This window comes from Equus quagga, chromosome 16, assembly GCF_021613505.1.
Source record: "Equus quagga isolate Etosha38 chromosome 16, UCLA_HA_Equagga_1.0, whole genome shotgun sequence".
NCBI classification, from domain to species: Eukaryota; Metazoa; Chordata; class Mammalia; order Perissodactyla; family Equidae; genus Equus; species Equus quagga.
This window is the reverse complement of record NC_060282.1, coordinates 70,919,537-70,932,456: the sequence shown is the minus strand read 5'-3', so window position 1 is coordinate 70,932,456 and position 12,920 is coordinate 70,919,537. Positions and strand designations below refer to the sequence as shown.

The window sequence follows — 12,920 nt, the reverse complement described above, 5'->3', positions numbered from 1 at the left end:
TGCTTCAGAAGCCAGGGGTTTCGCAGGTCCAGATCCTGTGTGAGGACCTAGCACCACTCATCAAGCCATGTGGTGGCAGCTCCCACATAGAAGAATTAGAATGGCCTACAACTGGGATATACGACTATGTACTGGGGCTTTGCAGAGAAAAAAAAAAAAAAGAGGAAGATTGGCAACAGATGCTAGCCTAGGGCCAATCTTCCTCATACATACAAAAAGATATAGTCTGGGATTGGTAACCAAAAATGGCATGGAGTCAGGACCTAAAAATCCTCACTTTTAGAGGAAAATAATCATATGTTGGTAAACGGTTTTCACGAAAGAACTGTGCTACTTTCCCATTTTCAAAAAGGCAAAAGTCCATGGGGGGATGGGGAAATGGGCAGTTGGTGTTCAATGGGTATGAGTTTCAGGTTTGCAAGATGAAAAAGTTCTAGAGATCTATCGTACCATAATGTAGATACAGTTAGCACTACTGACCTGTACATTCAAAATTGATTAAGATAGTAAATTTTATATGTTTTTCACAATTTAAAAAATATTTAAAAAGTGAAAAAAAAAAAAAGAGGAAAAACCCATGAATGCCCCTAGTGGTCTCAAAATATCATTTCCCACTTAAAGGAACCAAGACTCTTTGGAGAAATTGCTGCTTCCAGGTCTGGGGCAGAAAATGTACAAGGTGAACCTGGAACATCTTATCACATTAGATAACCAATTTGAATACGGTTCCACTGACCAAAGATGGTGTTATCAGTTTCCTACTGCTGCTGTAACAAATAACCACAAACTTAGAGGCTGAAAGCAATACATATATATTCTCTTACAGTTCTGGAGGTCAGAAGTCTAAAATCATTTTTACCGGGCTAAAGTCAAGGTGTTGGCAGAGGTGGTTCCTTCTAGAGATCTAGGGGAAGAATCTGTTCCTTGCCTTTCTCAGCTTCAGGAGCTGCAATCCTTGCATTCCTCCATCTTCAAAGGTCAGCACTCCCATCTCTGCTTCCATCCTCACAATAACTTCTCCTCTGACCTCCTGCCTCCCTCTTATAAGGACCCCTGTGATTATACTGGAATCATTTGGATAATCTCCCCAACTCAAGATCCATCTACAAAATCGCTTTTATCATACAACGTCATCTTCACAGCTTCTGGTGATCAGGACATGAACACCTTGGGGGGCCATTATTCAGCCTACCTGTAGATTATATGAACATTAATAAGATAGTAACCGCAATTAATTGAAATACATCAAAGATATTTAAATCCATGAGCTCGTAATAATTCTTTTAAAGTCTAATTAATCATCAGATGATGCTAGGAAACCAACTCTATTTTGAAAACTGGTAAACAAAGGGAAAGAATCAAACATTTATCCTGACTTTTCTGTAAAAACCAAATGATTGGTAACCAAATAATAGAGGGGCAAGTTTCCCTTGCCATCTCATACTCTTTTCTCTACTTTCAGAAGTATTTTAGCTAATATACGAGAAAGGAATAATAGAGTACAACCATTTTGCAATATCTAACAGATGAGTGGACTTAGGCATTGAGCATCAGTGGTTGCTAACATCACGAAGAGACACAGGAAGACATTGTGTACCTCTTGATGGATGAACACTGTGGTAGCCAGCCTCCAAGATAGTTCCCAATGATCCTTACTTCCTGGTACGCAAGTCCTTGTGCAGTCCCCTCCAACACTGAATAAGGCTAGCTGTGTAACTAATAAAACATTGCAGAATGACAATGTGCGACTTCCAAGGTCAGATCATAAAAGACCTATGGCTTCCACCTTTCTCTCCTGGATCGATTGCTCTGGCAGAGGCATGTAGCCCTAAGGAGAAATCCACGCGGTGAAAACGGAGGCCGCATGCCAAACAGTTAGCCCCAGTTTCAGTGCTGTGGGTGAGCCATCTTGGAAGCAGTTCCTCCTGGCCTAGACTAGCCTTCAGACGTAACCGCACCAGCGGATGTCTTGACCGCAACCTCACGAGAGGACCTGAGCCAGAACCACTCAGCTAAGCTACTCCTGAATTCCTAAACAGCAGACACTGTGCAACACTAGAGATGTTTGTCGTTTTAAGCCTCCAAGTTTTACGGGCAATTTGTCACGCAACAATAGACAATTAATACAAACATCATCTATGAATTAGTCTTGTCCAAAATAATCACACCTCCATCTGATGAAGCCTCAAGTCCAACTACCAATTTATAGGAAAGGCAGAAGACAGAGATACATGTTAAACTACACCTTGAGCAATCAGAAAATCCAGACGACGAAGATAAGAAGACAAGCAACTCAGTTTCTTCAACAGATAATTTGCAGGGGTAAAAAAAATGTGAAAGAAATGGAGGGGCCCATAGATTAGAAGTCTTAAGAGACACTTCAACAGTTGGTGTGAATATGGTGTGACTTTTACTTGGATCTTAATCTAAACAAAATGTGGGGGAAAAAATTATGAAACAATTGGAAATTTGAAGATTAGATATTCGACAAGATCGAGGGGGGAAGTTTAGTTGTTACAATGGTATTATAGTTAAATTTTTTAAGTCTTTATCTTATAGAGTTACAAAATTAAATATTCAAGAAAGAAATGTTATGATGTCTGGGATTTGCTTCCAAATAAAAGTAGAGGGTAAGTGGTTGGGGTCTAGAGAAAACAATATTGATCACAAATTAGTAATTGTTGAATCTGGATGACAGTCAAATTTGTACACTCTCCTACTTCTGAATGTTTGAAATTCTCAATGAAAAGAGAACAACAAAAGTATAAAGTATTCTGAAAAAATAAGAATACAATTTTAACAAATGTGTCCGAGCTAAGGCTATTATCCATACCTAATGGCCATCTGGTTACTTCTGCTTCTGAAAGCAGAACTCTTTCAGTATGATGAAAACCACATTGAGAAAGAGGATCACAACACAATACATTTAATTGTGAAGAGGTCTATTATCTGACAATCCAGCTATCAGCAGGGATCTCCCTATCTTTTGAGACTCAAGAGAAACTGACTCAATGCCTTTAGGCTCACTCCAGGCACCTAGCAAGTATCTCTTGATCTAAACAGCACGATTGGAGGCCCTTGGCGTCTGGCTGAAAATCTTTCACAAGAACCAACTTTCATTTTACAATTAGAGGTAAAAATCTTAAAATGTCAACACAATAAAGTTAAGCATTGAGATTGCTATCTTATAAAAGGTACTGTCCATCTTTTTAGTACAAATGATTTTCCTACTCTGATAGGGTGCACCAAGGGAGGACTGCGCACGCGGAAGGACAAACGAGAGCACTAAAGACACCACCACTTAGGCACTGGCCTGGTGGCGTGGCGGTTAAGTCCAGCGCACTCCACTTCGGCAGCCTGGGTTCAGATCCCGTGCTCAGAACACTACTTAGGTCACCATCTCCCCTACAGCTAACCACACTCTACCAGCCAGGGAGTTCCCTATTTCAGGCGAGCATGTTAGAGACGACAGGCAAAAACCTGTATTCCAAACCAAAGGAGACAAATTAACACTGCTTCCCATAGTTTGTGTTTTAAAAACAGAGTTTATAATGTGGGAAAAAATATCAGGGCCGGCTCTATGGCCAAGTACTTAAGTTCTTGTGCTCTGCTTTGGTGGCCCAGGGTTTGCCCGGTTTGGATCCTGGGCATGGACCTGGCACAGCTCATCAGACCATGCTGAGGCGGAGTCCCACATAGCAAAACCAGAAGGACCTACAACTGGAATATACAACAATGTACTGGTGGGCTTTTGGAAGAAGAAAAAAAAAGGATACTATCTAAACACCCATACACTTAGAAAAATCCAAACACAAAGGAAAAACAACTCTCCCGTTTGCTTCTAAGATCCAATCCCCAGCTGACAGGTAACCACCCTTACATAAAATCATCCATGTGTATGCCAGCACGTACAGGGATGTTCACACTTTTCTTTGTTTAACACAAATAGTAGAATATTACATGTTTTGTTTTTCAAACATAGCTTGTTTTATTATAAAGAAACATAATTCTCTGAAAGTTAAAAGTTCTGTTTGACACTGTTTCAAATTACTTTTAACAGTCACTGACAGAAAACAAAAGTAAAGGCAATTTTATTATTATATATTGAAACATAAATTGCATTTAAGCACAAACATAAAAACAGCAGACTCATTTCTCATCTTGAAGCTGTTTCTTTTCACCGGCTTCTTCCATGTCAAAAGTGAACGGTTTGTCATAACCCATTAGATGGTTATAGTCTTCGGGGTTTGCAAACAGCACTGGATTAACCAGCAGGGATTTTGTTTTAGCATAAAACGTGGTAAACACATGTGTGCTGTCTGGAATCTTCACATCATTCTGGTGAAACACTGTACTTGTTTCTGACAGCACAACATTATAAGTAATGGCTTTATAAGTGTCTGTTGTGGCCTCGTGGTACAACCGAACAACGTAGCCTTTTGTGATAAAGTGAAGCAGGACTGGAGTGATCACTGTGAAACTTCCTATGATGCCATAAAATAAGATTTGCAAAGGCAGACTTCCAAATATAATATTATTTTGTGCAAAAATATATGGTAGAAACGCAAGGCTGATCAAACTTGTAGAATAAGAGAAACATTTCACACCTAAATAGGAAAAAAAATGGAAGAGTATTAATATTTTTCAATTTTATACAAGAATCAACCTATCCAATTAATTCTCCCACCTTTCTTCTTACTATATTGTCATCAAAACAACAATAAAACCAAAACACATATACAGTGCTTGCTACACTTCAGGCTCTGTTTTAAGCACTTTACATATTTTATTCATGAAATCTACAAAAAGGCCCTATGAGATAGGTGCATAATTCATCACTTCCTCCATTTAAGAGATGAGAAAAATGAGGCACTTGCTCTAGTCACACAGCTACCAAGTGGCAGCGCTGGGATTGAAACCCAGGGAACTTGCGTCTGCGGTCCACGCCGTTGGCCAGTACACTGCAGTGCCTCTCTGGGTGGGAAACCTGCCTTAGGGTTAACTAGCTTCTACCTCAGTCTCCCAATAAAAGATTTACTACTACTCAAAGATCCTTATGAACACCGTAAACGTTGATTCAGTCAGCAGATTATCAAATAAAACTCTCTACTAACAAGCACTTCCACAAATCTAACAGAAAATGTTCAGATATGGGGCTAACTTTATCAGGCTATGTGCCCGGGATTAAAACATATGAGAAAGGTATTCAACTTCTTTACCAAGGAAAGACATTCAAATTAAAACAGTGAGATCTTTTCATGTATCTCATTAGAAAGATTAAAAATCAATAACTTCTGAACTGTATACTTTAAAATGGTTAAAATGGTAAATTTTATGTTACATATGTTATATATATTTTACCACAATAAAAAAAATAAATAAATGACAAAATATAAATTTCTCTTAGTTTCAATGTATAATTTTAACATGACCCCAATAAAAATACTATCTGTTTGGAAAATAAACAAGTTGAGATCCCAGACAAGTTGATTGTAAAGTTAAGTTGGAAAACTAAAAGCAGCAAAACAACAAGGGGGAGCTAGATATTAAACAGGTGACTCTATAATTAAAACAGCGTGGTACTGGTACACAGATAGATGGAAGGAACAAAAAGGGAAGTTTAGAAATAAACCTAATTGCATATGGACATGTAGTATAGCATAAAGATATAGTCTAAAATAAATGGGTAAAAGTGGTGTTGGAACAACTGGATAGCAATATAGAAAAAGATAAAATTCATCTCTCATACATATACTAGGAAAATTTCAAATTATCCAGAGATTTAAATGTAAAAAAGAAAACTTTAGGGCCACCCAGTGGCCGAGTGGTTAAGTTCGCGGACTTGCGGCCCAGGGTTTCGCCAGTTCAGATCCTGGGAGCGGACATGGCACCGCTCATGAGGCCATGTTGAGGCGGCATCTCACATGCCACAACCTGAAGGACCCACAACTAAAATACACAACTATGTACAGGGGGGATTTGAGGAGAAAAAGCAGGGAAAAAAAACTTTAAAAAAAAAGAAAACCATAGAGCTATAAGAAGAGAACATCCATGAAGTCCTTTCTAATCTGAGAATGGAAAAACTTTTCCAATGACTCAAAATACAGGGGCAACCAGGTGAAAGACTGATAAATCTGATTACATTAAAAATGTACATGGGCATAAACACCATAAACAAAGTAAACAGACAAATTAGAAAAATCTGTGCAACTTACATCACAAAGTAAAAATCTAGAGAAAAAATTTGCAATTTATATCATAAAGGGTTAATATCCCTAATACATAAAAGGTTTCTAGAATAAGAAAGAAAAAGACCAACAACCCTATACACAAACATGCAAGAAATATAAGCAGTTTATTGGAACAAAAATGCACATGGCCCTTAAATAGATGAGATGATGCTAAACCTCATTCACAATAAAAAACATGCAATTAAAACTACAGTGAGATATTGTTTTTTCCCCAAATTGGCAAAAACCAAAAGTCTGACAACATACTCTGTTGGTGAGGCTGTAACAAAGCAGACACTCTCATACACTGCCGTTGGTTGAAGGCTTACTTATCTTGCATCAGTAATTTAAAAATAATTCCTTCCTTCCTCCCACAGCTAGTTGCTATGACAATGGAACTCATGGGATACAGTGGGGACCAAGTTGCCTCCTGTATAAAAAACCTCCTCAGCCCTCCCAACTACCTCTTCTCTCCCCATTACTTTTGTCACACTGCAGTGGGTTGAATGGCGTCCCTCAAAAATTCACGTCCACTCAGAACCTTAGAATGTGACCTTATTCGGAAATAGGGTCTTCGGAGACAATTAAAAATTGAGATGAGATCTTACCGGATTAGGGTGGGCCTAAATCCAATGAGAGTGTCCTTGTAAGGACAGAAAAGGACAGAGACACAGAGAAGGCCCGGTGAAGAGGGAGGCAGAGACTGGAGTTACGCAGCTACAAGCCAAGGATCACAGAGGCCTGCCAGGAGCTACCGGAAGCTGGACGAGGCAAGAAGAATTCTGCCCTAGAGCCCTGAGAGAGCACGGCCCTGCCGACACCTTGAGTTCAGACGTCCAGCCCCTCAGAAGGGTGAGAGAGAAAATTTCCGTGGTTTTAAGCCACTCAGTCTGAGGAAATTTATTACAAGAGGCCTAGGGAATTAACACACACGTATACTTTATTTTGCCTGAAGTAATTATTTTCTGAACATATTTCAGGCTTTCCCATCTTCAGGCTACTTCCGTGCCTGGGATGCCCTTCTTTGACCCCTCTCCATGTTGGAATTCTATTCATCCTAAAAGACCCAGCTGAAAAGCCAGCCTGACAAGACGCTTTCTGTTCTCTAATCTAAAAATTATCTATCTGCCTTCTGAACTCAAATCTATTCTCTATTATTGTTACTGATTATGAGGATGTATTCATCTTATCTTTCCTACCAGACACTACGATCCTGGAGGACATGACCTACGTTATCTTTGAGTAACATCCCTCACACAAAGCCCCTGATACAATGCAAAGCAAATACCATGACATCGGTAATGATTCGTTGCTGAATTAAGAACTGTCCACTAAAAGGCCCTTCAGATGTCTTCACACTAGGACTCATTTGGTAATTTAAAAGACCTCAAGAAAGGTACCCCTACCGTAAAGTGCCTCCTTCACTTTTCCATAGAAAAATGTTTCTCTCTCAGTTTCTACATAGAAAAAATATTTATCCCTGATAAGTATATCGAGTGACTTTCTATTATCATAACATTGAAAGAACTCAAACATTAAATTCCTCTACAAGTTACAATTCTAGAACTTTGAACACCACGGATAGCTAGGTTCTTCCACAAACACGACATCCTACCCACACCAAAATTAATTCCTATTTATATTCTCCTCTTTCCAGAATGAAGTCAAGTGGGAACATGAAATAAACTGATAAGCCTTCCCTGCAGTCGAAGGAACAGTGTCTGTGTTCAGAAGGAAGGGTACTGTAGGGGTCCCTGTTAACATCTCGGTGGCATCAATCCACGTATCTCAGGCCAGAGACATGGCACAGGTTCAATGGCCTCCTCACGTATTGACTCCTAAAGACATTTCTAACCACCCAAAATTGATTATTCCGATAACTTTAGAACTCCACTCAACAGTGATTATAATCAATCCTTATTCCCAAAAAGTTTTAAACAGCTAAAATTGTACGTTAAACACACTCTTGAGAACTTACAGGTTTCCAGAGTAAATTTTAGATGATCTGCTGAGGCCAGCATCATCAAAAACACAAACGCAAATGTGAGTGTGGAAATCTTGTGGCCAACTTGGCTATAAAGTAATCCTCCAGATATTTCAGGTTACACTTTAAGATTACTAAAATAAAATACAACCTCAGGGAACTTGAACAAATCCCATACCTAAGTTCTTCTCACCTTCCCTGCTAGATTGTTCCCTATGATCTAAATTGTGATATAAGGAAAGAGTTTTAAACTTGTTGCTATTTAATACACTATCTTTTCCTTCTCCATGACAACGCTCTACCACCTGGAAAAAGCACTAAACAAACACATTTGTTGAAAATTCTAAGACAGCCTGAAAAAACATAACATTGATATATTTTTGAATTATAAAAGTATTACACGCTCATTTTACCTGCCAAATTTAAAAATACATGAAGTAAATGTCTACTCCCCCCAAAAAACTAGTCTTAAGAGGTATTCTTCCATATTTTTTCTCTGCGTATTCAAATATTACACAAATATACACTTTCTGTTCTTTTTTGTTAAACATCCTGAGAGATGACTAAAGGATGGAAGCTTTAGCACCAAGCCGTAAGATCACTAAATCATAATACAGTCTTCAAAAATCTTTTTAAAAATCTCCTAAAAATGCAAAGGTCTCAACCTCTAAATCTTAGATCAACAGGCCACAAGAAAAAATTTAATCTAATTTTCCTTATGTATTGTAATTAACAGTTACTAAAATAAGAGGTAACATACGCTAAGAACATTTTTTACAGTTAAAGGAAATATCCTCACTTCTGATTACCCACCAAATACTGTTCGGGCCAGATTCCCAGTATAAATCAGCCTTCCATCTTCTGATTTTTCAAGTTGTGTATGTAAGCATTGAACACATCTTTCCCAACAAACAGGTATCTATTGAAACAGAGACCATTACAATGTGAGTACATAATAAATTGCAGTTTAGACCAACTTTTAAATTTTTTTAAGTTTACTTTTAAAAATATAATGAAGAGGGGCCGGCCCCATGGCCAAGCGGTTAAGTTTGCGCGCTCCGCTGCGGCGGCCCAGGGTTTCACGGGTTCGGATCCTGGGCACAGACATGGCACTGCTCATCAGGCCACATTGAGGCGGTGTCCCACATGACACTAGAAGGACATGCGACTAAGATATACAACTATGTACCAGGGGGATTTGGGGAGATACAGCAGAAAAAAAAAAAACAGAAAGACTGGCAACACTTGTTAGCTCAGGTGCCAATCTTTAAAAAGAATATAATGAAGAGTAAAAGAGAACTTTGTCACAGGTGATTTAAGGAATGCTCCCAAATAATCTGCAGAGCTAAAGAAATCAAACTAACAGAACTGCTTTCCTTAATTCCTGTCACAAGTAGAAACAGGCTGAGTTGGAGTCTGAAGGCATAGATTTGCATCCCACCTGGAAGCTATTCAGATAAAGTGTGACCTCGAACAAGTCAAAGTTTAGTGGAATGGTTTCTATTCCATTCTTAATGAAAACATCACCGTAGTTGGATTGTCTTAAAGATTTAAATGGGTAAGCTTTTCAAAACATAAACAAAATTAACTTGAATACCGTAATGTAAGCAAAATACTGTAAATTCAAATTGTTTGCTTAAAGTCCAGACCATTCTTAACACTTCTAAAATATTTATACTATACTTAGTATTAAAAAAAAAAAAAAAACTCTTTCCCTAAAGGCCTTATATCCAGCCCCTTGCATCTCTGGGTCCTCTTAATAAGGAAAAAAAATTTACTTTTAATTTTACATCAAATTTCACGGGAACAAGAGTTCCCCGAACGCCTAGAAAATGAATTTCACAGTAGCCACACTTCGAAATGTAAAACAGGCATGCCTAATTCCTGGATGCTGAAATTTAATTAGATTCCAATTCGCACTTTTGGTATTTCTTCCAAGTCTCAGCCAGATTTGCTGACCCTGATATCTTACACGGGACGATTAGGCGACAATTTATTCAGATTAAAATGAGAGGATTAATGTCTCCATCCCCTTTCTCCAGGGAGGAAAAGAATTCCTAAAATAGAGCCACGTAATAAAAAAATAGAACAAACTCAGAGTCAGGTTATCCGGGTGCGCTCAGTTCCGCCTCCGGGGGGTGCACCTAATTTCTTTGCAAATTAACCCTTCTGAGCTTCGGCTCAAAGGCAGAAAAAGAAAAAAGTCATCACAAACCCGCAGGATTTGCAACCACCTGTAAAGTGCTTGGAACAGCCCAGAAAAATAGCTACTTTGCAACGGATCCTCCCGGCCTCGCGGGGCCTGGTCCCGAGGCCGAGGCCCGCCACCCCGGCGGCCCCGCGGAAACAGCGCCCCTGCCGCGGGGCACCCCCGGCGGCGGGGAAGGCACGGGCCGCGAGCGCTGGGGGCCCGGGCCGACGCTCCGCCCACCCCCGCCCTCGCTCCGGCCCTCGAGCCTTCGCACGGCCGACCTGCGCTGGCACGGGACGCCGGAGCAGCGGCGCGGCTCCCCGCGGCCCCGCGCTGCCGCCGCCCACCGGCCCCGCCGAGCTGCTGCGGGAGGCCGCCCGCGAGACGGCCGCCCCGGGGCCCCGGAGCGCGGCGCGCGCCCACGACGCTGTCCTCTGCCCGCCGAGCCGCAGTCCGGCCGCCCGCGGGCCGCCCAACGCCAGAAGCAGCATCTCGCGTGAGACGACGGGCGGTGAGGACGGGGACACGCGAGGCCCCGCGGCCTGCAGCAGCCACGCACGCCCCGCCCCCTCAAGGCCCGCCGGCTGGCTTGGGCGGCCGCGCGTGCGCAGAATACGCGGCCCGCCGCCTCCTCCTCCGTGCGCGTTCCCTGCGGGCTGGGCTCTGCCGCCGCGCATCGCTGGGGCGGTCCGCAGACTCACGGTGTGCGCTCGGCCTCCCCTATCTGGAGTTCGGCGCTCTTTATGACAGTGTGCAAGGACATAGGGGAGAGCCATCAACGAAGCCCAAAGCCTGGAAGCCAGGGTGAAATCTTTTGTTCTTCTGGGCGTCATTTTCTAGTCCCCCGAAACTGTTTTCTTTGCAGAAAGTGATTCTTGCCTATGGACACAGAGGCATAATACTTGATACGATTTGGACAAAAATGAATAGTAGTTGAATCCAACTATTGGGGCTGGTAGAAAATAAATGGAACTCATTTGTATAATGCTGATACTTGTCAAATTTGTCTCCGGGAATCATTCACATCCATGTACACATCCTGTTCATGATTTGGTGAGGTATTCAGCGCCTATTGCCAGGACCAAGTTAGGCGCAGAGGATAAAAAGATGCTGGATAAAACTGGGGATTCACCGTGCTCAAGTAGCGCAGGAAACACCTAAGAGTAAGCTAACAGATAATCCTGTAATGTAATTGAAATATGCCAATTTACAAAATGCTACCGAAGCCCAAAAGACAACTAATTAGGCTAGGAATGTCTAAAGGCTTCAGGCTCACCTGAATCTTGAAGGGTGAGCATCCAACTAGTAGAGACACATTTTTGTTTACTATTTCAGAACTGTTTTTGACTCAACATCTTATTTGCCTAGAAGAGGAACAAACTGATAGTCTAAAATAATATCACCTTGACAACTCCAAATCCTGTCTATTTTTTTCTGGATATCCAGAAGGATAAAATTACACTACTTTTTTATGAATAACTTCATTTTCTTAAAGTTCTCTCTCATTCACATTTTAAAAACTCTTGTTTAGTGTAATTCATACTACTGACATCTGTTATTTTACTGATACATATTTAAATGTTTCTGTTCGTCTAAAGAGTGTTTTTCTTTAATATTGTTAAAAAGATACACTGAGGCATAATAAAAGTTTTGAGCTTATTTAAATAAAAATTTATTCGAATCGGGCAGCACCAAACTGGAAGTGATTACGGGGGCTCCACTGACAGGAGCAAGGGGCAGGGTTTTTATAGAGAATATGCACACTGCAAAGCAAGGAAATTACTTGATTGGCTACAGCTTAAGCAGTTGCATTATTTGGGAAAACCTCGTTTGGCTGTTTGTAATTAGTTGTCCTTCTTATTCTTGTGGCATTTATAGGAATTGACTCTGGCTTAGTTTTTAGTTTGCTTAAGAGGCTAGGAAGACATCAGAGTCATCTCAGTGTAATGTCCTCCTTGTTTGATTTTGAGTACTTCAACAATATGCTGAGAGAACCTGAACTTTTATCTTCTGTTAAGCTTAGTTTCTCCCTACAGATACTGTAAGCAAATAAAAATAACATTTGGTCTACTTCTCAAGGTTTCTCAACAGCTAAAATGAGATCATATTCTGAAAACTCTATGCTATAGAATTACATGGAATTGTTATTGATGGTTAAATAGATTTCCCAATTCTAGTAATTTATAGACATTTGTTGGAGATAAACCACTTAGAGGGGGTTTTAGAATGATACAAAGGCTGTTTCAAAAATAAGCCTTGATTCCCCATTCACATCATCTGAGAGGCTGCCTTTAAGGATGGAGGCTGATGGAAAAAGTGAAAATAGAGATCACCTGTAGAATATATGGCCACCATTATATGTAATTTTTGTTTGGTTTTTAGCTGTCTTTCCTCCCCATCCACCAGCCCCCTTTTCCCTCCCCTTTAAGGTGAGCTTAACGGCTGAATGGCATGATGGATAAAAGAAAAGAAAAATTTTGGTAAAGCTAGTAAGTCGATAAGAACCCTAAATGTT

At 40.5% G+C, this 12,920-nt stretch overlaps 1 protein-coding gene across 1 annotated transcript; it reads right to left on the bottom strand.

Moving 5' to 3' along the window:
* Positions 1-3,963: 3,963 nt before the first annotated feature.
* On the bottom strand, positions 3,964-11,253 carry TMEM70 (transmembrane protein 70). Its single transcript, XM_046641563.1, has 3 exons — positions 10,687-11,253; positions 9,028-9,133; positions 3,964-4,607 (listed from the first exon to the last, which is right to left on the bottom strand). The coding sequence occupies exons 1-3, from the start codon at positions 11,236-11,238 to the stop codon at positions 4,150-4,152; spliced, it is 1,116 nt and encodes a 371-aa protein (XP_046497519.1). The 5' UTR covers positions 11,239-11,253; the 3' UTR covers positions 3,964-4,149.
* Between the last annotated feature and the right edge of the window lie 1,667 nt (positions 11,254-12,920).

Coding starts and splice junctions, on each gene's coding strand:
- TMEM70 (XM_046641563.1), bottom strand. CDS start 11,238: ATGACGCCCAGAAGAACAAAAGATTTCACCCTGGCTTCCAGGCTTTGG. Junction 9,134..10,686: donor GGCGTCCCGTGCCAGCGCAG/GTCGGCCGTGCG, acceptor CTGTTTCAATAG/ATACCTGTTTGTTGGGAAAG. Junction 4,608..9,027: donor TCTGGCCCGAACAGTATTTG/GTGGGTAATCAG, acceptor TTTCCTATTTAG/GTGTGAAATGTTTCTCTTAT.